The 23,429-nt window shown below is 55.9% G+C and overlaps 11 protein-coding genes across 11 annotated transcripts; 6 read left to right on the forward strand and 5 right to left on the reverse strand.

Moving 5' to 3' along the window:
* Nucleotides 1–171: 171 nt before the first annotated feature.
* On the forward strand, nt 172–1,025 carry L969DRAFT_92295 (uncharacterized protein; the record flags this gene model as incomplete). The annotated part of the gene is made up of 5 exons (XM_014715956.1): nt 172–323; nt 379–435; nt 490–654; nt 709–826; nt 873–1,025. 5 exons carry the CDS (start codon nt 172–174, stop codon nt 1,023–1,025), a joined length of 645 nt encoding a protein of 214 aa, XP_014571442.1.
* A 53-nt stretch (nt 1,026–1,078) lies between these two features.
* Nucleotides 1,079–2,749, reverse strand: L969DRAFT_92296 (uncharacterized protein; the record flags this gene model as incomplete). The annotated part of the gene is made up of 9 exons (XM_014715957.1): nt 1,079–1,200; nt 1,255–1,390; nt 1,437–1,509; nt 1,561–1,743; nt 1,801–1,976; nt 2,032–2,193; nt 2,252–2,407; nt 2,463–2,567; nt 2,624–2,749. The coding sequence occupies 9 exons, from the start codon at nt 2,747–2,749 to the stop codon at nt 1,079–1,081; spliced, it is 1,239 nt and encodes a 412-aa protein (XP_014571443.1).
* Nucleotides 2,750–2,841: 92 nt separating this feature from the next.
* On the forward strand, nt 2,842–9,049 carry L969DRAFT_43382 (uncharacterized protein; the record flags this gene model as incomplete). Its single annotated transcript, XM_014715958.1, has 13 exons — nt 2,842–2,957; nt 3,013–3,064; nt 3,119–3,226; nt 3,278–3,426; nt 3,477–3,669; nt 3,710–4,179; nt 4,226–4,685; nt 4,897–5,202; nt 5,265–5,419; nt 5,473–6,739; nt 6,786–8,630; nt 8,679–8,822; nt 8,873–9,049. The coding sequence occupies 13 exons, from the start codon at nt 2,842–2,844 to the stop codon at nt 9,047–9,049; spliced, it is 5,442 nt and encodes a 1,813-aa protein (XP_014571444.1).
* Nucleotides 9,050–9,347: 298 nt separating this feature from the next.
* L969DRAFT_84773 (uncharacterized protein) lies at nt 9,348–11,541 on the forward strand. Its single transcript, XM_014715960.1, has 7 exons — nt 9,348–9,664; nt 9,715–9,948; nt 9,998–10,213; nt 10,264–10,413; nt 10,464–10,853; nt 10,910–10,973; nt 11,022–11,541. Exons 1-7 carry the CDS (start codon nt 9,392–9,394, stop codon nt 11,486–11,488), a joined length of 1,794 nt encoding a protein of 597 aa, XP_014571446.1. The 5' UTR covers nt 9,348–9,391; the 3' UTR covers nt 11,489–11,541.
* Nucleotides 11,524–12,146, reverse strand: L969DRAFT_84776 (uncharacterized protein). Its single transcript, XM_014715961.1, has 5 exons — nt 12,068–12,146; nt 11,936–12,004; nt 11,838–11,886; nt 11,730–11,778; nt 11,524–11,676 (listed from the first exon to the last, which is right to left on the reverse strand). The coding sequence occupies exons 1-5, from the start codon at nt 12,102–12,104 to the stop codon at nt 11,572–11,574; spliced, it is 309 nt and encodes a 102-aa protein (XP_014571447.1). The 5' UTR covers nt 12,105–12,146; the 3' UTR covers nt 11,524–11,571.
* On the forward strand, nt 12,002–12,876 carry L969DRAFT_179549 (uncharacterized protein). The gene is made up of 4 exons (XM_014715962.1): nt 12,002–12,214; nt 12,276–12,360; nt 12,421–12,524; nt 12,581–12,876. Exons 1-4 carry the CDS (start codon nt 12,206–12,208, stop codon nt 12,797–12,799), a joined length of 417 nt encoding a protein of 138 aa, XP_014571448.1. The 5' UTR covers nt 12,002–12,205; the 3' UTR covers nt 12,800–12,876.
* On the reverse strand, nt 12,832–15,325 carry L969DRAFT_42216 (uncharacterized protein; the record flags this gene model as incomplete). The annotated part of the gene is given in 7 exon segments (XM_014715358.1): nt 12,832–12,960; nt 13,001–14,527; nt 14,547–14,677; nt 14,727–14,907; nt 14,960–15,047; nt 15,096–15,207; nt 15,262–15,325. The coding sequence occupies 7 exon segments, from the start codon at nt 15,323–15,325 to the stop codon at nt 12,832–12,834; spliced, it is 2,232 nt and encodes a 743-aa protein (XP_014570844.1).
* Nucleotides 15,326–15,801: 476 nt separating this feature from the next.
* L969DRAFT_84779 (uncharacterized protein) lies at nt 15,802–16,408 on the forward strand (the record flags this gene model as incomplete). Its single annotated transcript, XM_014715963.1, has 2 exons — nt 15,802–16,169; nt 16,232–16,408. Coding segments are annotated over 2 exons (462 nt in total), but the record flags the coding sequence as incomplete, so codon positions are not given.
* L969DRAFT_70343 (uncharacterized protein) lies at nt 16,371–18,574 on the reverse strand (the record flags this gene model as incomplete). Its single annotated transcript, XM_014715964.1, has 2 exons — nt 18,565–18,574; nt 16,371–18,503 (listed from the first exon to the last, which is right to left on the reverse strand). The coding sequence occupies exon 2, from the start codon at nt 18,486–18,488 to the stop codon at nt 16,371–16,373; it is 2,118 nt and encodes a 705-aa protein (XP_014571450.1). The 5' UTR covers nt 18,489–18,503; nt 18,565–18,574.
* Nucleotides 18,575–18,717: 143 nt separating this feature from the next.
* Nucleotides 18,718–21,828, forward strand: L969DRAFT_43096 (uncharacterized protein; the record flags this gene model as incomplete). Its single annotated transcript, XM_014715965.1, has 3 exons — nt 18,718–19,197; nt 19,247–20,568; nt 20,619–21,828. 3 exons carry the CDS (start codon nt 18,718–18,720, stop codon nt 21,826–21,828), a joined length of 3,012 nt encoding a protein of 1,003 aa, XP_014571451.1.
* Nucleotides 21,829–21,842: 14 nt separating this feature from the next.
* On the reverse strand, nt 21,843–23,286 carry L969DRAFT_92306 (uncharacterized protein; the record flags this gene model as incomplete). The annotated part of the gene is made up of 2 exons (XM_014715966.1): nt 21,843–22,578; nt 22,625–23,286. 2 exons carry the CDS (start codon nt 23,284–23,286, stop codon nt 21,843–21,845), a joined length of 1,398 nt encoding a protein of 465 aa, XP_014571452.1.
* Between the last annotated feature and the right edge of the window lie 143 nt (nt 23,287–23,429).

Here is a 23,429-nt window from a genome sequence, read left to right on the forward strand (position 1 = left end):
CTGCGAGAGGGTGACGATCTGGAAGCGGACAGAGATTCGTGCCGTTCCGTCTCCCAAGGGTCTGTTGTGGACGGGGAAGCAGCGGCCGTGGGAATAAGAAGGAGCAAACTCGCAAGTTCGCAAGTCGCTGTGCACCTGTGACGCGACGGTCGACACAGCAGCGAACACGACATGTCAGCAGGGGCAGAGTCCTCGTTCAGAAGCAGCCTCTCTGGCTTCAAGTGGGCCAATGCTACCCCGGCGGCCGGCGGCGGCTCACTCAGCACGCCAGCAAACGGTCCGGGAGACTCAACGACATGGAATCCATTCAGCACCTTCACTTCGTCCGTCTCTCCTGTCTCTGCGCCCCTCCTGCGAGCTCATCTGGAGGTCGGATAGGTCACTGTCAAGCTATGTTCCTTTGCGGTCATCAGAGCGCACGAATGAAGAAGAAGCGCAAGTCATCGGAGCCAGTGACGCGACAGCCATGCTGACGTAGGCCCTCGACAGCTTCCTTGCGCTCTCCAGATGGGAACGTTTGATCGGCTTCATGGCATGCATGGCAGGCGCATCCGTCTGCTTCACACTCTCCTTCTTCCTCGTCGCCTTTCTCGCCATCAAACCGAGGAAATTCGCCGTCAGCTTCAGCGCGGGCTCCTTACTATTCATGCTCGGGTGAGTCAAGTCTTCTTGTGAGAGCAGAGCGCTGCTCAAGCACGGGCGAGATAGGTTCATGATCCTCCAAGGACCAATGAACTACCTCAAGTTTTTGCTGCAGACAGAGAGGCTGCCCTTCACAATAGCATATCTGGGCAGTCTCGTCCTCACGCTCTACTTTGCAGTCGCTGTACGTTTCTTCGATTGTGTTTACGGCAAGCCTCATGATGACGCAGAGGCACGCATTCCTGGGAACGCTGATATGTGCCATCATCCAAGTGGGCGCTCTCGTGATATTCCTGTTCAGCTACTTCCCAGGCGGAACTCAGACGATCCTCTTCGGTGGAAGGATAGCACTGCGAGGCGCGAGCAGCCTTCTTCCTGTATGATGCACTCTACGACGTAATAATGTTTTGTACAAATCCAAGGATCGCCATGTCGACTAGAAATGGAGATGCTGTCGAGCTGTAGCGAGCAGATCTCCGTCTGCGAGATACTGCACTAAGATGGCCACAAGCAGGAACAGCAAGGTGAGCAAGAGCGTCTGCATCGTCGTAAACCGCGCTGCCAAGTATGCACATCAGCTGCTTGGTCTGCGACAAAGACACGAGAACTGACAGGCTTGTGCTGTCGCATCGATCGGGATCACTCGTATGCTGCTGTCCACGCTCCCAGATACGACGATGTCAGACGTCGTGTTGAACCTGAGCGCAGTGATCGCAAAGTCATGCGCCCTGAGGATCGTCAATCTTGGCTGCGTCGTACGTCAGCGAAGCAGCATGACTCTGATGGAGACAGACACGTAGTGTCTTGGCGTCTAACACACCAACGGCCAGCTCGGCCGTACCAAAAGCGAGCATCGACCCGTCCGGACTACGGCTCTTTTCAGCGCTGATTTTCTAAGATTGGAGAACAAAAGCTAACCTTATATCGAACGATGTGACAGGTGTTTGACTGATCGTGCGTGTCTTGATAAGTTGCCAAGTCTTGAGATCCCATATGGACACGAAAGCCTTTCGATCGCCCCGCTTGCGCTTTCTGCCGGTCGAAGGCGCAGACGAATTGACAATCGTATAGAACAGGCCTGAGGTAGCTTTCCTCCCAAATCTGCAGAGCGATATCGTACGTCAGTATTCGGGGGATTGGCAAACGGAGACGACCTGCCTTCCAGACCGAAACGAACAAGCGACATCCTTTTGCAAGACCGGTCTTTCTATGGTTTGCGCAACATGGGGCTTAGGCGCCTCGTCTTCGTCGCCAGACTCATCTGGCTTCTCTGCCGGTATCTTCGATGTCTCGGTCGAGAAGAAGCAGACCTTTTTGTCTGAGGTGCCGGCTGCCTGCAAAGGGATCTGTACATAAGCTCCCGCCTGCGCGATACAAACTGCGACGAACCAGCTTGCCATCTTCGCTGAAGTCAGCGTCGATGACTTCTTGACCGTCGAAGTGGTAGCAGCGAAAGACCTTGCTAAGACTCGGATAGCGATAGATTGAGAACTGATCATTGGTGTTGCCGATAGCGAGCATGCTACCATCTGGCGCAAAGCTCGTTGCTTTCTGTTCAGCAGCGTTCGTCAGCGTCAGGACATGAGCTGACTCGAAGATTCCGCCTGACCTGGTAAAATTCTGGCGCAAGGACAGAGATGCCATTGCGAGCAGACTCGAATTCGAGGCCACTGTCCTCTTTGATAGCAAAGACGCGCAAATTGTTGTTGGAGCCTGCGTTGATCTTGTCGACAGATTCGTTGATACCAGCGACGAGGACAGGTCTCTACATTCGCTCAGAGGCCATGAGACCGGTCACGCCAAGGCGCGCGGTGACTGACCTCGGGCGAGACAGCCATCGACATTGGCGCATCTTCCGTTTTGGGCAGCTCATATTCGTGTACGCGATCGAGCGTGCGTGCTTCTGGATGGAGCCTGCAGTAGATCTGTCAAACCAGCGGGATGCATGAGCTCGGCTTGTGAGCGCAAGGCGGGCGCGCACGAGCTTGTTCTTGATGCCCGACTTTGAGCTGCCTCCGCCGCCTCCTAGGACGACGGTCTCCTTGCCGGTGAATGCGAGTGAGTAGATGGGCACGCCGACGCTGATGGCATAGTGAGAGCTTGACATGACGATGGCCGCTGCGTGACTGCAAGACGACGCGAATTTTGGTGTCTGCTGGGGAAAAGTGGCCTACTCTGCTCGACCCGGCTTCCGGTCTGATGGCAGAGGCAACACCTAAAGGGGCGGCAAAGCGACCAGAGATGATTGCCCAGGGCTCAAGCAAGAGACTGGCAACACCCAAGCCGCCAGCAGACATGTACGCCTATCAGACACCGTGAGCCAGGTTGAGTATGCTCGCGCGGCGACGGGCTCATAGGCTCATCATACAGTTTATCGAGCCGCTATGCGAGCGCAGAGATGTCTGGCCTCTTTTCCTCTGCCGTATATGACTCGTTCGCTCTCAAGCAGCTCCCATCTAACGCCAGTGATCTGCAGACACGGTTCGGCACCTGGCGTAAACTATGGCTCAATCTCGCCATCGCTGAAAAGGAACTCGGCTTGCCTATTCCAGACGAGGCTATAGACCAGATGCGCAAGCACCTCGTGAGTCGCACAGAGACGCGTCAATGTCTGTGGCTGAAACATGAGCGACAGACGCTCGACCCGAAGCAAATGCAGCAGGCAAACGACGAAGAGAAGAAGCGCAGACACGACGTCATGGCTCATGTGCACGTCTTCGGTCTCGTCGCTCCTGCTGCTGCTCCCATCATCCACCTTGGCGCGACATCATGCTACGTCACAGAGTGCGTCAATAGCTATCGTCGGAGGCTCGAGCTGACGCATCATCATGCAGCAATGCTGATCTCATCTTCCTCAAAGAAGGTCTAGCGCTTCTTATCGACAAGCTTGCTGTCGTCATTGACCGCTTCGCGACTTGGGCAAAGAAGCATCGCGATTTGCCATGTCTCGGTTGGACTCATTTCCAGCCAGCTCAACTGACCACCGTCGGCAAACGCGCCACACTGTGGATACAGGCGCGCTACTGCGTCGCAGCAGCTCGGGCTGGACTGACATCCCAAATTGCAGGAGCTCTTGTGGGACCTGCGAAACATCAAGAGAGCGCACAGCGATCTCGGGTTCAGAGGCGTCAAGGGCACAACAGGCACACAAGCGTCCTTCCTCGCCTTATTTGACGGCGACCATGCCAAAGTGGAGAAGCTCGACCACCTGGTCACCAAGCTTTCCGGATTCGATCATGCCTATCCCGTAACTGGCCAGACCTACTCTCGCAAGATTGACATCGATGTCTTGCAACCGCTTGCTTCCTTCGGTGCGACTGCACACAAGATTGCGACAGATATCAGATTGCTGGCCAACCTCAAAGAAGTAGAAGAACCTTTCGAGAAGGATCAGATTGGCTCGAGCGCGATGGCTTACAAGCGCAATCCGATGCGATGCGAGCGTGTCTGCTCACTTGCTCGCCACTTGATGGTGCTTCAGCAGAATGCGCTCATGACGAGCAGCGTCCAATGGTTCGAGCGCACTCTTGATGACTCGTACGCCATGGCCTCTGCTGTCGGTGCCTACTGACAGTCGCCACAGAGCAAACCGACGTGTGACGATTCCGGAAGCTTTCCTGACGACAGACATCATCTTGACGACGCTACAGAATGTCTCTGAAGGCATGGTCGTCTACCCGGCCATCATCAAGCGACATATCGCTCAGGAATTACCCTTCATGGCGACAGAGAACATCATCATGGCTATTGTCAAGAAGGGCGGCGACAGGCAGCTCGTCCACGAGAAGATCAGAGTCCTCTCGCATCAGGCCGGCAAAGTCGTCAAGGAAGAAGGAGGGGAGAATGACCTCATCCAGCGCGTCAGGGACGATGACTTCTTCAAGGCGATCCATGGCGACCTCGAGGGACTGCTAGATCCGAAGAGCTTCTACGGCCGCGCACCGCAACAAGTCGACTCCTTCCTAGCGGACCACGTCGAGCCTGCCCTGAAGCCGTACAGAGAATCTGGAGCACTCAGTCAGGCAGGCTCGGCCGAGCTTAATGTGTAACGCCTGTAGTGCATTCAATCCGATGACGCGCCTGGCTGAGCAGACGCGTGTCGATCTCATTGAACCGAGGCTTTTGATTTTAACGATCAGATCAGGCTTCGAGCTTGATCGACGACGCAGCATAGACGAGCGGACATCGTCACATGAATGCCCGGTAACGGCAACGTCTTCCTCTCGACGCTGACGGTCTGATCGTCCGGGCCAGCTGGGAGTGCGCCGTCAGCTTGCTGGAGCAGTAGCAGCCGGGGAAGCCCTGCCCTGGTCGCCACTGCCATATACCAACAACGGTCTCTCTGTGCATACCCGCCGGTCTTCGTCAAAGAGTCATGTCACTCTGACGACCACGAACACAAAGACCGGCATCGAGACTCGAGACGACAGCAGGCAATCGCCGTGCGATCTGGAGTCATCTAGCCGTACACTCGCAGCTGCCAAGTCGGTCGAGGACATACCCGTTCATCCATTCGATACCCACATACTCCCGGACGTCGACCTGCGCATCGAATCGCTCGTGTGAAAGCCTCGCACGCACAGGCCCTCCATTGCAGCCTGTCCGTAAGATTGATCAACCAGCTCGAGACAGGATCGTCATCTCAAGGTGCTTTACCCGACCTGATCAACCCATCCGAGGGACTGTCTTGCACCTTCAGACGGTTCGAGTTCTCACAGAGAGTACGAGCACCCTCAGGTCCGCTGACTCAATCGCACCGAACTGACTCTCTGACAATGTAAGTCTGACGGTCATTGGAACTCTCGCATATTGACATTCATTCATTCTCAGGGAGCTATACACTTTATCGTTCTGCATGCCACGCGTGTCTTCGTCGCGTGGCTCGTCTAGCGAATCAATTGGCCAGCAGGAGTCTCGGCCTGCTCATGCTCTGCCTAAAAGCAGCCTGTCGGCTACTCGTCCAGCCTTGGCGTCAAATCCGGGATCATATGCCTCTGCTGCTGCCACAACTTCGTCTGATCCAGTGCAGGCGCTCCCTCAGCCTCGGCACAGCGACGAAGCCATCAGGCCGCGCAGAACATCCTTGCTCTCCAACGTTAGCACGCCAGAGACGCTCCTCGAATCTTCGGCGAAAGTAGCCGCTTCGGACGTACTAGCCGGCCCATCACGTCGAGAAGTAAGCTTCGGTCATGGACAGGCTCAATCGGTCAGCGTGTCTTATACCCAAGCTGACCCTGATCGACAACGAGCGACTCGCTACCATCACGGTCATTCGGCCAGTCTGGGCGCAGCAGTTACCCCGCCTAGGCATCGGAGCAGCAGTAACTTGACCGATATAAGCTTTCCGGGATCAGGAACAGGTTCGCGCGATCAGTCGGCAAGGCAATCGCCCGTCTCGACCTTCTTGCCTCCTTTGCCAGCCGCCGAATCGCGATCTGCCGCTGGCGCGATTGGTGCGAGCAGCGCTCGCGATCCTGCTCCGGGGTCTGCTAGCCCTGCCTCGCGACACATACGCAGCCTGACTGCCAGCGGTCTAACTACCCGATCGCCCGACCTGCTGCCACTCGAGGATGTGCTGCGGTCGCGAGAGCCATCGCGCAATCAGTCTATAAGTGGCCCAATAGGCTTTGTGCCGCAGCGTGCAAGCGAGGAACAGATATCTGCTGTCGGTTCCGGTCAGCTGTCAAACACCCAGCCCGTGAATATTGCTCTGAGCGCTTCTGCTCGTCCTGCCCGGGACAGGGTCAGCGTATCATCTTTCGGCACTGCGCGCAGTTTGCATACTTCGAACAACTCTGTCGTGTCTGTTCTATCGACTTCTGCCTCATCGGTCAACTCGTCAGGAGCGGATCAGGGCGACTCTGCGAGTTCGGCGCTTCTTTTGGGCGATCAGACCGACCATCTTATCAGTCTTGAGTCGCAAAGAGCAATGACGCAGCTCACTGCCGAGCTTATGTCTCAGAGCAACTGTCTTGTCAACAGTCAACTCGTTACAGCCTCAGATGCTGCGCCCGAACGCTTCAATCTCTACCTCAGCGGCAGTTTTCCAGGCGTGATGGCGTCACGCATGGCGCTGCTGCTCAAGTCGCCTTTGCCCGTAAGCCGCTCACATCATCTCGTTCTGTTCTGATAGCCGGACGCAGAACAAATCGGTCGTTTATGTCCCCCGATCGGACGTGCTCGACGCCGACGAGCAAGTCAAAACCGAGATGCGCCGCAAATTGGATGAGATCGCATCGCTTACAAAGGCTCACCTTGCGATCGTCGGCCAGGCTTCGCAGATAATTGATTATGGTCTCGAGCTCAAACGCACAGTGGCCATAGTCATCACGGGACCTTATGAGAGCGTCGAGCAAGCTCGCGTTCGGCTGCTCGTCCTCCTTGACGAGCTCACAGGCTTGCATTCGGAAGTATGTGAGATCGACTACAAGCTTCACAACATCATTGCCGGTCGTCAGCGTGCCGTATTGCAGAGCATACAGGAAGAGACCATGACCAATATCTACTTTCCAACGTCCCTGTCTGGCCTCATTGATGCGAAGAACCCGAGCCTGCAATCTCGCCAGAACCTTGTCTTCATCACTGGCGACTTTTTTGGCGTCCAACGAGCCCGCGAAGTTCTCTTTCAAATCTCGCTCAACCAGAGCAAGTGCATCATTTCGCGTGACACCGCGGTTCTGCCTAGAAAGCTTGACTGGCTTCTGACGCAGAGAAGCGGCGAGCTAAAATCGATCATGACGGATAACGCTACCTTCGTCGCTTTTCCGCCTATCGGATCTCAGATCAGTCATGTGTCTATTTTCGGTGACGTCCGAGCCAACATCGAGCGCACGATCAGGTCGCTGATGTTGCTGGCAAGTGAGTACTATGTCGCGAGCGTATGGCTGCTTCCCCTACAATTCGACGCCCGAGGGACATCAGGCAGTCTCAGCGCTAGCGACATTCCGCAAATACTCAGGCACCTTGCCATCGAATCTGGTGCCGAAGTCATATTCAAAGGCAACAGCTTCGAGATACACGGTCTAGAGTCAGAAGTCAAGCTCGCGGTCACTGAGCTCATCCGCCATGAAGTCGTCAAGTCATTTCATGCAGAAGTCCGCTTCCAAATCGAGCTCGCCAATGAGCATCGAGACTTCCTGTCAGGCAAGAAGAACGGCAAGCTGACTAAGATCATGAAGCAAGCATTGGTCAAGATACGATTCGAAAGCTTCAACGATTACAACTTCTTGATCGACCTATCCGGCAATCAGTCCAATATCTTAGAGGGTCTTGCGCTTTTGCAGGAAGAGCTCCCCTCTGAGCTATCTTTCCACGTCCCGGAAACATACCATAAGCGCATCATTGGCGTCGGCGGCAAGAACATCCAGCGCATTATGAAGCGACTCGGCGTGTATGTAAAATTTGCCAATTCCGAAGAGCATGCTGTGATGGGCGGCTATCGACACAATGCGGACAATGTCGTCGCTCGCACTCCAGCAAAGAATGCTGCTAGTCTTGCAGAGCTCAAGGCGAGCGTGCTCGAGCTTGTCAACGCACGCGACAAAGACTTCGTCACCGTCTCTGTTGACGTTCCCCGGCGCTATCAGCGAAGTCTAACCGGTGAGAAGAGCATCTTTGTTCATGACATCGAGAAGAAAACCAATTGTCTTCTTCGCTACCCTGCCAGAGAAACAGGCAGCGACAACGTCGAAATCTATGGACCTGCAAGCGAGATCCCCTCGGCTATCGCGGCACTGAAGCAACACATTCCATCTGAAGCCGAGTATCGCCTGCCTCACAGCTCAGACATGGCACAGCTAGCAGTCTCGCCCGACTTCTTTGCTTTCGGCGAGTCGCTCAAGCAAGACTTTGCGATTAGTCTTCTGCCGTGGATCGATCGCACCCGAGGCATCGAGGAGACTGTGATTCAAATGTGTCTCAACCAGAGCCATTGCGACCACCTACCAGCAGCTAGGAACCGTCTCGAGAATTACCTACTCAATCGCAATGTAAGCGAAAGTCTATCGACAATCTGATCAGCGCTGACGGCATCACAGATACCACTTTACCCTGCCTCTGTGCGTCCCGGAAGCAGCACTACCGCTCGCAGAGATAGTAGCGCGGCAAATGCGCCACTAGCCGAGACTTTGCTTGCCTTGTCGACACCACAAAATGTAACGGATTCAAGCGCGAGTCCATGGGTAAGAGATCATGCATGCCGTCATAAAGCTCGTCTCACGTGCATGTTCAGGGCGATCCCCGCTCTCACGGGAGGTCTTCATTTGATCCTGACTACGCGCATGCCATCCGTCAGCACACATCTCGAGCTGGCAGTCTAGAAGGACACCGCGTAACGCGCCCTGATGGCTCGACGACACCCACGCCTGCCACAATGCACAATTTGTTCGGCCAGCTTCAGTTGCAATAGATATAACGACTCTGACACATTGCTTGTTCAATTCCCTGCAAATTGACGTTCGGACACACATTCACACACCACCTCTAGCGCGCGGCCAATACCCAATCTCACCTCTTTACGATCCAATGACGACCCTCACATAGCTGCTCTGCTTGCTATACTTTTGAGCAATTCCAATGCATCCTCACACGTCCAACACGTCCACACGAGCTGCAGCACTGCTGTACAGCGAGACTGGTTGCGCACTTCAGATTAGCACGTGTTGTTAGTCGCGCACGCGACTTTTGTTCGTTGCATTGCACGGCTGACGGCGTCGTCACCGCGTCACCGCTTCACAGACCATCGTGCTAGATGGACGCACTGTCGGCGCTCAGCGTGCGGCTTTCGACGCATCGCACTCGCCTGATCGAGCTAGCCGCACAGCTCGGACGGCCGGCTGCCACTGTCGAGGACAGGATCCTCGAGCTGCAAGCTGCACTCGTCAACACAGTCGACCGACAGCTGGAAGAAGCAGAGTCTGAGGTTGCCAGGGCTAAGGAGTACAATGAGGCTACTCACAAACGGCTGCTCGAGCTGCAACGGCCTCTGAGCTTACCACCATCATCTGTCAGCAAGAGTGATGAAGTGGGTCATGCTCGGACTCTTTAGCACGACAGGGCTGATACTGCTGACAGACTATCTTGCAAGCCAAGCTACGACTTGAGGAAGATCTCGACGCAGCACACGCACTCCAAAGCGAACGTACAGCGCTGGTTGACGTCAAACGCGCCATATTGAGGCCCATCGCGGCCTTGCTTGGCCCTGAGAGCATCAGTGTGGCGCTCGATGGCGAGGGAGCGCACGCAGATCTCAGCTTGGCACATATCGAGAGACTTGACGCAGAGCTTGTGCGATGTCAGGGTGACTTGGTGAGGCATTCGTTCAATGCTCTCTTGCGGCGCTGAGAGTGCTTCACAGAGCCGCCGCGTACAAGGGCTGCAGAGCGAACTTGCCGCAACCATCGCTCTCTGGCAAGAGCTACAAGACCCGGACACGCCAGCCATCCAGCTTGACGCAGATTTGCTTGATCGCCTGGCGCCCTTGCCCGCAGGAATCGCCTCTGAACACACCGCCGCGCTACGATACCTGCCATGTCAAAGCAATCTTGATATCGTGATAGCCCTTCGAGACAAGGTTCGCACTCAACAGGTCGAATGAAACTTGAGCTCATCATCTTCGTCTAGCTCGAGAAGGAGAAGATACGACGGCAGGATCTGATACAGATCACCTTTGACAAAATCTATCCCCTCTGGGTCAAGCTCGATCTCGAGAACGAGCTCTGCGATCAGTTTGTCAACGCGTGGCAGGGCGTCAGCCTGCAATCTGTCAGAGCTGCACGTCGTCATGACCCTTGAACGAATATATCTGACATCATTTGCTACAGTACGAGGACGAACTGATACGATTGGAAGCATACAAGGCAGAAGCGATGGCAGTCTTCATCGACAAGGAGCGCAGCGAGATTGACTGGCTTTGCGAAAACCTCCAGCTGGGACCGGAGGACCGTCAGACCTTCGAGCCTGTCTTGACCGAGGAGGCCTCCAACGAAGAGATTCTCGACGCACTCGAGCAGCAGAAAGCACGACTTCAGGGAGAGGCAACCCAGAGAGAACCCATCCTGGACTTGTTGCGCAAGTATCACGGCGTCTTGCAAGACGAAGCAGATCTCATCGAGGCATCGCGCGACCCCTCACGCTTGACCCAGCGCGGCAGTCACAAGCGCCTGATGGAAGAGGAGAAGCTTCGCAAACGCGTCGCGAAGCAGAAGCCAAAGGTGAGCAAGCTGCCTCGGTCCAGGCGCAGGCGTCGAAACTGACACATTGAACCAAGCTCGAGCAAGACCTCCTGAGCGTCCTGCCTGACTGGGAAGCCGAGCATGGTGCGATCTTTCGAGGTATGCGCGTTGCTGGCTGTGCCGTCATGAGATCTGATGCTCGCGCAGTGGATGATGCGCCGCTCTTCGAGATGCTCAGTGAAAAGATGGAGCGCGATTCAGCGTCGAAGCGGCCAAAGCAAATGCGCGGGCAGACGACCTCACAGCAGCCTCTGCGGGCGCAAGCCACAGGCAGCAGTAACAGCAGCATCGCTCACCAGGTCCGACCCTCTGCGCAGCCAAAGCGTTCGGCTCCGAACATGGCACCCGGCACGGCGAAGAAGGTCAGGGTGGAAGCCAGACCGCTCGGTAGTGCGACGAACCTGCAGAGACCGATGTTGACAGGCGCGAGCAATTCCTCCTATGGCGAGACGCCCATTCGTCCGACGCAGACACGGCCGCCGCCCTCGCACAACCATCTCACCTCACTCTTGGGCGTTCAGCGTACCTGGCCAGAGCCAAAGCTGGGACTATCCGCTGCGACTCGCTCGGATGCTTGGCGGCCGAGACCAAGCACGTTACCGCCCATCGATTGATCGCAGTGATTAGACTCTTGTTGTTTGTGATGCAAGGGCTTGGATGGTACAACAACAGTGTTGATCGTGCGTAGGAGCTTGACTCAGCTCTCTAGATAGTCTGCCGCCATGAGGAGCTCGAGCGCAATCTCTGGCCGTATCCGTTCGGCGAACTCGGGGATGGGCTTGCCTGCCTTTGTGTTTGCGTACTGATGCAGCGGTAGGGTCAGCATGCGTTGACTGGGATCATGACGTGGCGTACCTCGCGCTTGTATAGCAAGTATTCGCAAAACTTCTCGACAATCTCTCCGCTGAAAACCGTGCAGCATGAGCCTTTGAGGACGCGATGGAATGGGCCGAGCTTGCTGACCTTTGTTCGGACAGATTGATGACCTTTTGGCCTGCTTCGAGCCAGTCCGCTGTCGCAAGACGTGAGCACACGCGCAACGCTGATGTGAACAGACACACGGTCAGATAGCATCGTCTTGATGGTGCCTGAACCCATGGCGGCCTCTTTGTCGATGATGAATTGGAAACCTGAAGGCGCAGAACAGCCGCCTGAATGAGCGGACAGGAGATGGGTCAGGACAGGCAGCTGACCATCGCCAGACACGATTGTGATGAATTCCTCAGACATGGCTTGCCTTCACTGAGCTGGAGACGTCGAGCTCGAGTGAGCAGGCGACGCGCGCGCCACCGTGCACCAAAGTTTGACGTTTGACTGAGGCTGACGACAGGATGCCAAAGGTAAGGCCAGACTGGGAGCTACAGAGCGACTCGCTGATGTCCGATCACACACATCCAACAGAACAAGGGCAAAGGCGGCAAGAACAGACGGCGAGGCAAGAACGAGAACGAGAGCGAGAAGCGCGAGCTTGTCTTCAAGGAGGACGGTCAGGGTCAGCACTGCTCGATGCCCTGTCGCTTTGAATGGCCTCATTGAGATGGAGCAGAGTATGCACAAGTGACAAAGATGCTCGGCAACGGTCGACTGGAAGCTCAATGCTTCGATGGCGAGAAGCGATTGGCTCACATTCGTGGCAAGATGCGTAAAAAGGTATGCCCAGTCATGCCTCGGACGGGTAAAATGACAGCTCACATCGGACTGGGCAGGTCTGGATCAATCAGGGCGACATCATCTTGATCTCCCTGAGAGACTTTCAGGATGACAAGGCTGATGTCATCCAAAAATATTCTCCCGATGAGGCTCGCAATCTCAAAGCCTACGGAGAGCTGCCCGACACCGCCAAGATCAACGAGACCGATGCATTCGGCGAGGAGGGAGATGATGCAGATGTCGACTTTGAGGAGGAGGATATTGACGACCTCTAGAGGCTTTGTCCGCGTGAGAGCGCGTATCCGTGTCATAGAGAGAGAGAGAGAGAGAGAGAGAGAGAGAGAGCTCTGTGCTTGGCAGGCAGTCTTGTATGCATCGTCATGTAATTAGCAGTACAACAAGCATGCATGCTGGCTACACTCACATCATCAGCCTCCTCCGCCGTCGCGTGCGTGTCCAGGTGGCGCGACTTGAACTGCATTGCCTACGCCTTGGACGCCGTACTTGCTCTCGGCTTCGTTACCCGGTCCAGAAGCCGTCTTGGGACTTGCCTCACCTTGCGGCGGTAGACTGGCTCGGTCTGCAGGCAGCGTCAGAGCTGTGTCGCCTGGCGATCGCACAAAGCCAGTCTCTTCCTCTGTCCGTGCTGGCGGCGAGGGCGCTCGGTATTGCCGTCTGAAGACTTTCTTGCGATGGCCGGCTCGGAAGTTGGGCTCGCCTTTCCGTCTGATCCTCGACTCCTCTTCCTCTTCTTCCTCTGCATCCTCCACGAGGAGGTCGATGCAGCCTTCGGGCAAAGGCTCCTTCTGCTTCGCCTTGCCCTTTGCTACCGTGCTGCTTCCTTGAGAATGCAACGATGAACCAGACACGCTCGAAGAGGCCTCTTCTGGAACGATCTCGTTACCAAGCAAGGTCGTCTTCGAATTGCGGGAAATGATGGGAGGTCTCTGGGGCGTGGAACTGTTCCTGCGAGCCTTGTGGCGATGCCGACGACCATAGATGAGCGCGTCTTCTTGCTGGCGCATTTCTCGCCTTGCTCGCTCTCGACTCGCGTCAAGCACAGGGAAATTGTAGTCCCCAAATTCCAGCTTCTTTGCTTCCCGGTACAGAGTCTCTTCCTCCTCGCCCAGCTTGTCGAAGCCAAGCTCACTCGCGTCCGAATCACTTTCGTCCAGCGCGACATTTCCATCTATGCCCGTCTGCTCCCAGTGAGCAGTCTCTGGCCGTTCACGGCTCGACGCGGACGAGTCGCGATGGACAACGTTGCTTGCTTGCTCCGGCGATATTGGCGCATAGCCCTCTTGCAGCCGTCTGGCTTCGCTAATGATCCGACGAGCAGCTGCGATGGGGTGTTTGGCATTGTGCCAGGTCATGAGCGCTTTGCTCTCGCCGTCGTCCACGCCCGGTGCAATCTGCGCAGGCCGTCGACCGTATGCTTCGCCAACGTCTTGACCCGGCATGGGAAGCCAGTACTTTTGCTTACCACCTTTCGCATACCTGAGGCCTGCGAGGACACGGCGATCTCTTCCTTGACCCTGATGCAAGCCACCTTCTGCCGGCTCAAAGGTACGGTAGCTGAAGCCAGTGCCTCTGACGGTCGTGAGCGAGTCTTGCATGACGTCCTTGTAGCCGAGCAAGGAGTCGCGTAGCGCATAGATGACCGGCAAGCGACCGGCATACTGATTGTGCTTGTCTATATAGTCTTTATGCGAGAATGCGTAGAGATGCAAGATGGCAAAGAAAGGCATCTCGAATGCGATCAAACTGTCTTGAAGTGCAATAGAAAGCGTCTCCTTGGTGTAGGATGGCGAGGAGATGACGCCTGAGCTGACGAGGATGGAGAGCATGAAACCTTGCCAGAAAGTAGCAAAGACGATTCCCTTGACACAGAGAAATTTAGGGAGCGGCCTGAAAGGTTGTATGTCGTGACTCAGGCAGACCCAAAACATCGCCAGGCAGTACAGACATAGCGTGATTCTATGAGGCCGAATGTTAGCCCAAACCTTAGCTGTGAGAGAAGACGTGCGATATGTTGTAGACGACCGAAATGTATGTATATCCATTGGTAGCCTTCAGTTGTCCATCTCCGTAGCTGCCGACTGCTTTGAGCAGCATAGTCAGTATAGCGAGGACTGGCTTGATCTGGACATATTCTATCTGGCCGGATTAGCCGAGGCTCGCTGGTCTGGTCGCATGACGTACGCAAGATGCCCCGCTTGAGCGCAAGAAATGTATATGGATCCGATATGTCCATGGGTTCGAGGAAGACCGAGACTGGCCAGGGATGAGGTGTTGGCTCTCGCCCATGCAAGAGGATGATGAGCGATCTCTCGCCGCCGAGGTACTCGACCAGCAGCGAGAAGAAGCAGTAGATGACAAAGGCCTGCAACGCGCTCATCTTGTAGCTGTAGAATGACGACATGATGATGGGATACCTCGTAAATGTCACGAATAGCGTCGATGAAGAATGCCGCATCCAGAGAATAGAGCGATACCGCGGACGCGATTGAATAGATTGGCACCCTACTCCGGTCCGATGAGCTCGACGCTGGGCAACGCACGAGGGCCTACATGACGAGGATGCGAACGACCCATCTTTGCAAGCTGACCTTGCGATAGTTCTTGAGTTGCAATTGAATCGTCCAGATGCTCAATGCAGTCGAGAACAGCGCCGATAGTGTCGCTGAAAGCGATAAGATCAGAGCTTCCCTCGACTAGAGCGTTCGCTAGACCCTACCCAGCCATAGGATGAGCGGCGGAAGATGTGAGCCCGAGCCGGTCTCAGACAGGTCGATGGCCATGCTGATGACCGGCTTTGTCAGTGGCGCATCCCGGGCCATCACGCCAGGAAGTCAATGAGCCGACACCGAAACGACTCTTGGGCTCTGTGGCAGATCCGGGTGCGCTATCTGGGCCACTGGTACATCATCGAGAAAGCTGACGACGGTGCGTGTGACGAGCGCGTGACGTGTCGGAGCACACATGTCAAACGTTTGGCCAGGCTATCGTCGGATTCCGACTGTTACTGTCAAGCCACGACGGCCGACAGTGTGCCTGGCAAGGACAGTAGACACTTCACAAGATGCTCGTCAGCAAGCAGAACAGACGCATCGTCTATGAGAACCTCTTCAAAGGTAGGCCGGCCAGTGATCGGCACAGGCAGAGCACTGACTTGTGTCGGTCTACAGAGGGCGTGCTCGTCGCAAAGAAGGACTACAATGCACCGAAGCACCAGGACCTGGATGTGCCGAATCTGCAGGTCATCAAGCTCGCACAGTCCCTGACATCTCGCGGCTATGTGAAGACCCAGTTCTCTTGGAATTACTACTACTACTCCCTCACGAACGAGGGTATCGAGTACCTGCGCGAGTACCTCCATCTGCCATCAGAGATTATCCCCGTCAGTGCCCGCCGCTCGACTGGTCATACTCCAGCTGATCGCAGGTATGTCTGTACATGCAGAACACACACAAGAAGGCAGCCCGCGCAACACGTCCCGGCGCACCACCCCAGAGAGACGAGAATGCCACGGGAGCCTACCGTGCTCCTCGAGGCGCAGACGAGGGTTACCGACGTCGAGACGATGGCGCAGAGAAGAAAGAGGGCGCAGATCCAGGCTTCCGCCCGAGATTTGGCATTGGACGTGTGAGTCTCCACCGATCAGAGAGGTTTGAGCACCGAGCTGACCGAAAATGCTAATGTTCCAGGGCGCTCCTGCATCATAGTGCTCGCTCTGTATCCTTGGCGATCTCTTTGCATGCCCTTGTGACTCACAATCGCGTCTCTCTCTCTCTCTCTTGAAGAGGCATTGTGCATGTCGTGCAATCAAATACAATAGCGAGTGCATCACGCTAGTCGCCACGTAGTGACGTCGTTCCAGAGCATGCCTGGCAGCCTATGCTCCTCGCTGCCTTCTGCCTGACTTGAGCTCTGCCGCGAGAGAAGCTCTCCTCGAGAGGCAATGATCTGTCTCGTGAAGCTGCTGATTTTCCCACAGCCTTGACTCTTATCGGGCTCGCCCGCCATAAAGACCTCTGCTTTCATCACGACGGCCTTGTCGATGATGCCCAGTAGACCCGGGTCGATGTCGCCAAGGTCGAGTGCCGTCTGAGGACGTCTGTCTAACCTGGCTTGCGCTCTTCTCTGCGCCTCGGTCACTGTCGACGGTGCGTTGGTGGCAGCATTGAGGGAGCGCATGATGTCTTCGGGGAAACTGAGTCGCTTTGCCTCGCGTGAGAAAGTGGTGAGTCGTAGTGAACCGACTTTGTGATCCTCGAATTCGGTCAGGAACATCTTCATCGCATCGTGATGCTCTTGCCTGAGCACATTGTGGAAAGTGCTGCTGTGGTCCATTGAGCCAGAGCGACCCGTCTCTAGATCCTCGATGGGGTAGTCTGTCGCGAGGTAGACTGTCTCTAAACTCGGATCGGCCTCTGCCATCTCCTTGAGCGTCTCGATGAGCGATTCTGCGCAGCCATAAAGATTCTTGACATCCAGTGTTTCCTGTCGCCAATGTATGCCAATAAACGGCGAAAGCTGTGAGGCGATGTAGTCGCCAATAGCAATCCACACGGAAGCATAGTCAAAGTGCTCGAAAGGTCGGACGAGATCAAGCCCATAGATAGCAGGACCTGCGATCTCCAGAAGGCTGTCTGCTGTCAGGACGGGGAAGCGAAGCTCCCAATTGAACGCGAGCACGTCTGGCGGCGGTGGTGCTTCGTCAGATTCTTCGTTGTCCGTTCGAGAAGATTTGACGTCGATCTCCGAGCCTCGCAAGGTGTTGACGATCGACTCGCCGAATCCGAGGCGCGTGGATTCTTGACGGTGCCAGTCGAGAGGTGCAACGACGGACAAGGGTGAGTAGGGAGTAAAGTCGACAGGCGCCTTGGGCTGGGCCAAGCACAGTCTCCGAGTCGGCTTGCCCGGCACCATCGTTGGGTCAGAGGTGGCATCAATCTCTATCGCGCCGGCCGGATAACCTGCTTTGTTGCCTTCGACGCTGACAACCTGACCCGTGGGCGCGGGCTCTCTCGTAGAAGCCCAAGTCATGAATGCTGCTTGCGAGATTGTGGGTATGCCGAGCGCATTGAGCGCTTCACCTGCGTAGTAGAATGAAAATGGCCGAGCAAAGCAGACGCCCATCCTTGATCTATCGACATTGGGCAGGACAAGGGTCCTGTTGAGCGACAGTGCAAGCAGACCGAGCTGATACAGATGTCCTTGGGCTTTTGTCTCTTGTTCGCCGAGCCAGGCAGGTACGAGGAAGGAGCAGCCCAGGTCGCCCCTGTCAGGGCACACCTGTCTGTCGAGCAGATCTGCGGATATCAAGCCTGACACTTCCTCGCCATTCTCATCCAGTTGCGCTTTGTGCGCTTTGGGGTCCGGTATGGCATCCACAGGCAGGAAGCCAGCGTCTGCCGACTGAGCTGTCCGGCCAGGTCGATCGTACCGGGCCAGATCAGGATCAACGTCGTCGTCTGTCGAGCCTGCCATCATCATCTCCTCGAGCGCTTTGAGCCTGTCAAAGATGCTTCTGTCCACTCGCGGCATATCTGAGGAGACGTTGGCCAGCCTTGGCCGTCTCCGGGCGGAGCGCTGCCTCGCTTCTGAGCGCACGACTACGAGATAGTAGCCGAGCGGTAAGAGCAGCACGAGCAGAATAAGCCAGCGCCGTCGCCATCTCTTCCTACCCGTCAACAGTCTTGCAGAGTTCGATCTCGTCATTCCCGACTCCTGAGCTGACACCTGACGAGCTCTGCCGTTGAACCTCGTCCGAGCATTGTCGCGTTCGATGCTGCTCAACCCACTGGACACTGTCGCTGCCGAGGCGGACAGCGGACCAGAGGACGGCGTGGTGGGGATATCGATACGATGAGAGCCAGACGCTGATCTCTGGTGGAGTCTGGCCTCGCTGAGTGCTCGCGCGTGACCGAACGCATACGAGCTTGACTTGGAGGAGGCCATGCTCGTGTGTAGCGCCTGCAGACCTCGTCAGCGGCTCAGACTAGTTCGCGAACGTGTGGATCAGCTGCGGGCGTACCTTTGTCTCTCTTGATGACGTGATGGCGCTGCCTGGACTGTCCCCTTTGGCGTTGTGATTGATTGATTGATTTGGCTTTGCTTCGACGCGACTTGCCTAGGCGTGCTTGCTTGCTGCCGGACACGCCACTTATCTGATCAGGAGCAGCGACATATGAACGCATGTCGCTCGCTTGAAAGTCTCCCTCGCCTTTTCTGCTGCCAATGTAGATCGACATTACCAGTACAAGCAAGACAGGTCCATCCTTCACGAGCCTACAGCTCAGAGATTGACCTCTTTGGCAAGACGACCATCAAAAAGGCCTACGATGATCTGCCGCGGACGCTCACAGATGCTTCCGGCAGGTCCTTGGCGCCTCTACCGGTATTAGAGCAGCCTATCGTTGTACGCAAGCGGCGGCGAAAGGCTGCACCCACTGAAGAGCCAAACCTTGAGCCCCAAGAACCCGTCGTCAAGCCGAAAGCCAAGCGAAAGACGAAAGTCAAAGTGGCAGAGAATCCTGCAGAGCCGAGTGTGATACCTGCGATCCCAGATCCTGATCAGCTGAGCTCTCGTCTGGCTCAAGAAGTCTTGAGAAATGCCCGCCGGTTTCCTCATGCGCTCCTGCTCACGCGCGTTGGCCAATTCTACGAAGTTCGCAAGCTCTGCTCTCTTCGGCTTGGTAGTGCTGACGTGTCCGCAGAGCTATTTCGATCAAGCACCTCTGATTGCCGACTTGCTGTCCATCAAGCTGACTTCAAAGCGCTTTGGAGGTTTCGCCTTTCCGTTTTGTGGCTTTCCGCTCGCACAGCTCGACAAGCACCTCAAGACGCTCGTACAAGATGACGGTCGCTTTGTTGCCATCTGCGAAGAGTTCAAGATCTATCATCCGCCCACAGAAGGCACGCATCAGGTTCCTCCTCCAGATATCAAGCGCAAAGTTACTCGCGTCGTCACGCCAGGCACTTTGATCGATGAGACCTTTCTCAACGTTGCAGAAAACAATTTTCTGCTCTCCATCGTTGCACCCTCAGAGAGAAATGCCGTCGGATTGGCTTGGCTCGATGTCTCCACCGGTGATTTTTTTGTGCAAGAGAGTGACCTCGAAGCATTGGAGGACGATCTCGCTCGCATAAGGCCCCGCGAGATACTGCTCGATAGCAAGGCAGAGTCCCCGGAGTCGACCCTGCGAGAAATATGTGCAAAGCAATCGGGCGTCTTCGTCTCTTTCGTGCAGCCTGACGGCAAGATCGAGCAGAAGCATGACGAGACGCAGGAGGCCAGCGTCACGGAAGCCATCGGTCTCCTGTCAACTTATATCAAGCAGACTCTGCTCGACGTGCAGCCAGATCTGAACAACCCCATCCGACGGAAAGCGGACGTGTCGATGACGATCGACGCTGTCAGCTTGGATGCCTTGGAGATCCGCGAGACCTCTTTGCTCGGTTCTGCCAAAGGTAGTCTGCTCTCGAACATCAGACGCGTCGTCACTGGCGGCGGACGTCGGCTGCTGGAGTCGCGCATCTGCTCGCCTAGTACTGATCTGCAAGAGATCGAAGCGAGGCAGGCCATCGTGGATATTTTCCATACGCACAGAGAGCTCCGGGAAGACGTTCGAGATCTCTTGAGACCCTTGGACGACACATCGCGCAAATTGCAGCGTATCAGTCTCAATCGCAGCGATCCAAGTGATCTCTTGAGCTTACGCGCATTCATCTTGTCTGCAAACAGGATCAGAGAAACCATACTGCTAGCTGCAAGCTTTGCAGCGGATCAAGTTGCCTGGACAAGGATCATCTCGACAGCAGAAAGGATCAACGATCATACAAACCTAGCTCGCGCGATTGAAGCCGCGGTTGACGACGAAGGCTATCGCAAGATTACAGAAGCAAATGCTGTCGAGCTCGACGCGGATGGATCAGAGACCGGTGAGGCCGATCTGGACGAAGCTACGCCCAATGATCTTAGGGCTACTGCGCCGCTCGAGATCTCCGGTGTGTCAGATAATTGGGTTATACGCGCTAAGTAAGCCCTGCTTATTGCCAGTAAACCCACTCGCTAATAAATGGCGGCAGTTTCTCTCCCGACTTTGCCGATGCTCACGCTGCCCTGACGGCAGCATTTGTCCGCGCAGCGGATCTCGCGCAGGAGCTCCGTATGACATTTGCGTCGGAGCACCTGTCATTGCGCGTAGTTCCCAAATTTGGTGCTGCCGTTCATGTTCGGTCGATCCGCAATGGTTTTGCTCAGATCGAGAAGTCCGGCACTGCAACACCGTTGCAGAAGAACGCATCCACTCGGCTCTATTCTGTGGAGCAGTGGACGCTACTCAATGCTGAGATCCAAGCCCTGCGTAATCGTATCCGCGAGATGGAGCAAAACGCTTTCCGAAAGCTATGTGACGATATACTAGATCACTTCAACAGTCTGCGCAAGAACGCAAGTCTGTTAGACGAGCTTGATGTCGCTGCTGGCTTTGCTGAGCTCGCCCACGAGACTGGCATGGCCCGCCCTACCATTACGAACGACCTTTCGATGGATATTATATCGGGCCGTCATCCTTCCGTCGAACAAGGTCTTCAGCGCCAGAATCGACCCTTCACGGCGAATTCGACTGGATTCGCTGCGCCTGACATGCTGTGCCACATCATCACCGGGCCCAATATGGGCGGCAAGTCGACCTATCTACGTCAGACGGCCCTCATTGCGATACTCGCACAGACAGGTGGATACGTACCAGCCGAGCGAGCGAGGATAGGCATGGTGGATCGCGTCTTTACTCGCATCGGCGCAAAGGACGATCTTTATCGCGACCGAAGCACCTTTATGGTCGAAATGATTGAAGTGGCTGAGATCCTCAACAAAGCGACGTCACGGTCGCTCGTCGTCATGGACGAAGTAGGGCGAGGCAGTGCAACGATAGATGGCGTGGCAATATCCTACGCGACGCTCAATCATCTGCTCTCCATCAACCGATGTCGCACGCTATTCGCAACTCACTTTCATGAGCTTGCAGACATCCTCGACGGCGACGGTCCAGATGCGCGGCCGGGTATCAAGTTCTACTGCACTGACATCATCGAGAGTGACGACGGATCATTCTCCTATTCTCATCGCGTCAGACCCGGCATCAATCGGGACTCGCACGGCATAAGGGTAGCTCAGATCGCTGGCTTGCCGATCGACGCCCTCGATACAGCTCGGGTGACTATGCAGATGCTACGAGAGCGCAAAGCGAACGGACAGACAGGCCTGCGATGGCAAGAATTGACAACGACACGATGATGGCATCACAGGAGTCATTGTGCAGGGTCGACAGGCTCATCTGAGCCATCCCGTTCGAGTGTGCTGTAAAGGTGTGCCGACAGTAGATGGTCGAGCTTTCGCTGCGCTTCGTCTTGCGTCCGCAGCGCGGCTAGCATTGCAGTCATTTGCAATCGTTTGCTCTGGGCGTGTGAGCTCGTGGAGGACAGCGTGGCGGCTTGAGTGATGCCATGCGCCTCTGTCAACCTGGCGTCGACACTGCTACTCCGTCGAGAGGCGGTGCCTCTGACCTGAGCATATGTGCGCAGCAATTGATCGTAGTTGGGCAGGATGAGCTTGTCTCGAAACGACTTTAGCGCCAATCCTCGGACGTTGATGGGCTTTGCGGGTCTCGACGACGGGCGCGGGTCATTACTAGCTCGTCGAGATGCAGCAGTGGGTGAGCTAGCGGAGCGACCCCTAGCGGCGATCTTCAGCAGAGCTTCGTCGGTCTCTAGCGGTAGAAAGATGCCCTGTAAATAAGGCAGAGGGCCACCGAAGAAGAACGTCCAGATTTCTACGGTTCTGCTGGCCAGCTTATCAGACGAGAGCGGATGGAGAGGGTTGTTGAGCTTCGAAGCGAGAGTGAGCATGCCAATGTCGAGCAACTGAGCCAGATCAGATGTGAGGTTGGCGATAGCGTGGACGGGCGAGCGCTCGACGGAGCGCTTGACGTGACGCGCTACATCGTCATTTAGATCCTCAATGAAACCTTGATGTCCCTCACCGTTGCTGCTTGCTTGTCAGCTTCGTCTTGATTTCTCGCACGAGGACTGACAAGATGGGCAGCACCTTTACGCACACGTTCTGCCAGACATCGTCTGTACTGCTGCCCAAGCTTTGAGTCGTTTGATGTTGACCTGGGACGAGTTGGTTAAACATTGACGGGCGGTGGATCTCGAGCTTCTCTAGAACGGCCGCCAGAGTACGCGAGTCGTATGTCGATAGCGAAGTCTTTGCGTTCATAGACGGCCGGCTGGCCTGCTGATACTGACTGACCAGCACCGCGGTGCTGACTGAGGCAGGCGATTTGGCGCCGTACAGCGATTGCCCGCCGGTCGAAGTTGTCAGCGATTCCCGTGGCGTCACAGCTCCGTCGTCAGTGCTATCGTGTCGCTGAGAAGCCAAGTCAGGCCGACTGCTCATGCTGGCCGTCGACTCCTTGCGATGTCTGAAGTTCATGAAGAGGTTGGACATCGACATGCCCCTCGATTCAGTGCGCTCATTGGGCGTCGTAGAGGTATAGCCAGATGGACTGGTGCTCCCTTCGCCTCTCGCAGACGAGAAGGAGCCTGAACGGGGTATGCGCAGACCTGGAAAGTCCTTGCGCGGGCTGACGGGCTCGACGGCTTTCTTCGAGTCCTGTCCTCCCGGAGAAGGCGCCCTCAGCGTAGCTCGTTCCGGGAGCGCTGCCTGCGTAGAGTCTGTTCTGTTTTGCATCTTCGCATGCTGGCTACGCTACATCTGCTGGTTGCAAGTGCCAGAGCGAGCGCGCTCACAGAGCTCACCGTCGCGCGCCAGTGATGCGTGGCACTGGCCGGCCCGCCACGCCTAGGCCAAAAGCCTTGACACGCCTCACGCGT

The sequence above is a fragment of the Mixia osmundae genome, assembly GCF_000708205.1.
Source record: "Mixia osmundae IAM 14324 unplaced genomic scaffold scaffold_1, whole genome shotgun sequence".
NCBI lineage: Eukaryota > Fungi > Basidiomycota > Mixiomycetes > Mixiales > Mixiaceae > Mixia > Mixia osmundae.

Bases quoted from the DNA above. Each gene is read 5' to 3' on its own strand.
- L969DRAFT_84773 (XM_014715960.1), top strand. From the start codon at position 9,392: ATGGACGCACTGTCGGCGCTCAGCGTGCGGCTTTCGACGCATCGCACT. The intron at 10,214-10,263 runs GTTCGCACTCAA...ATCTTCGTCTAG, and splicing joins TGATAGCCCTTCGAGACAAG to CTCGAGAAGGAGAAGATACG. The intron at 10,974-11,021 runs GTATGCGCGTTG...ATGCTCGCGCAG, and splicing joins GCATGGTGCGATCTTTCGAG to TGGATGATGCGCCGCTCTTC.
- L969DRAFT_179549 (XM_014715962.1), top strand. The intron at 12,361-12,420 runs GTCAGGGTCAGC...GAGATGGAGCAG, and splicing joins GCTTGTCTTCAAGGAGGACG to AGTATGCACAAGTGACAAAG. The intron at 12,525-12,580 runs GTATGCCCAGTC...CGGACTGGGCAG, and splicing joins GTGGCAAGATGCGTAAAAAG to GTCTGGATCAATCAGGGCGA.
- L969DRAFT_84776 (XM_014715961.1), bottom strand. From the start codon at position 12,104: ATGTCTGAGGAATTCATCACAATCGTGTCTGGCGATG. The intron at 11,779-11,837 runs GTCAGCAAGCTC...CACGGTTTTCAG, and splicing joins ATCAATCTGTCCGAACAAAG to CGGAGAGATTGTCGAGAAGT. The intron at 11,677-11,729 runs GTACGCCACGTC...CCGCTGCATCAG, and splicing joins ACTTGCTATACAAGCGCGAG to TACGCAAACACAAAGGCAGG.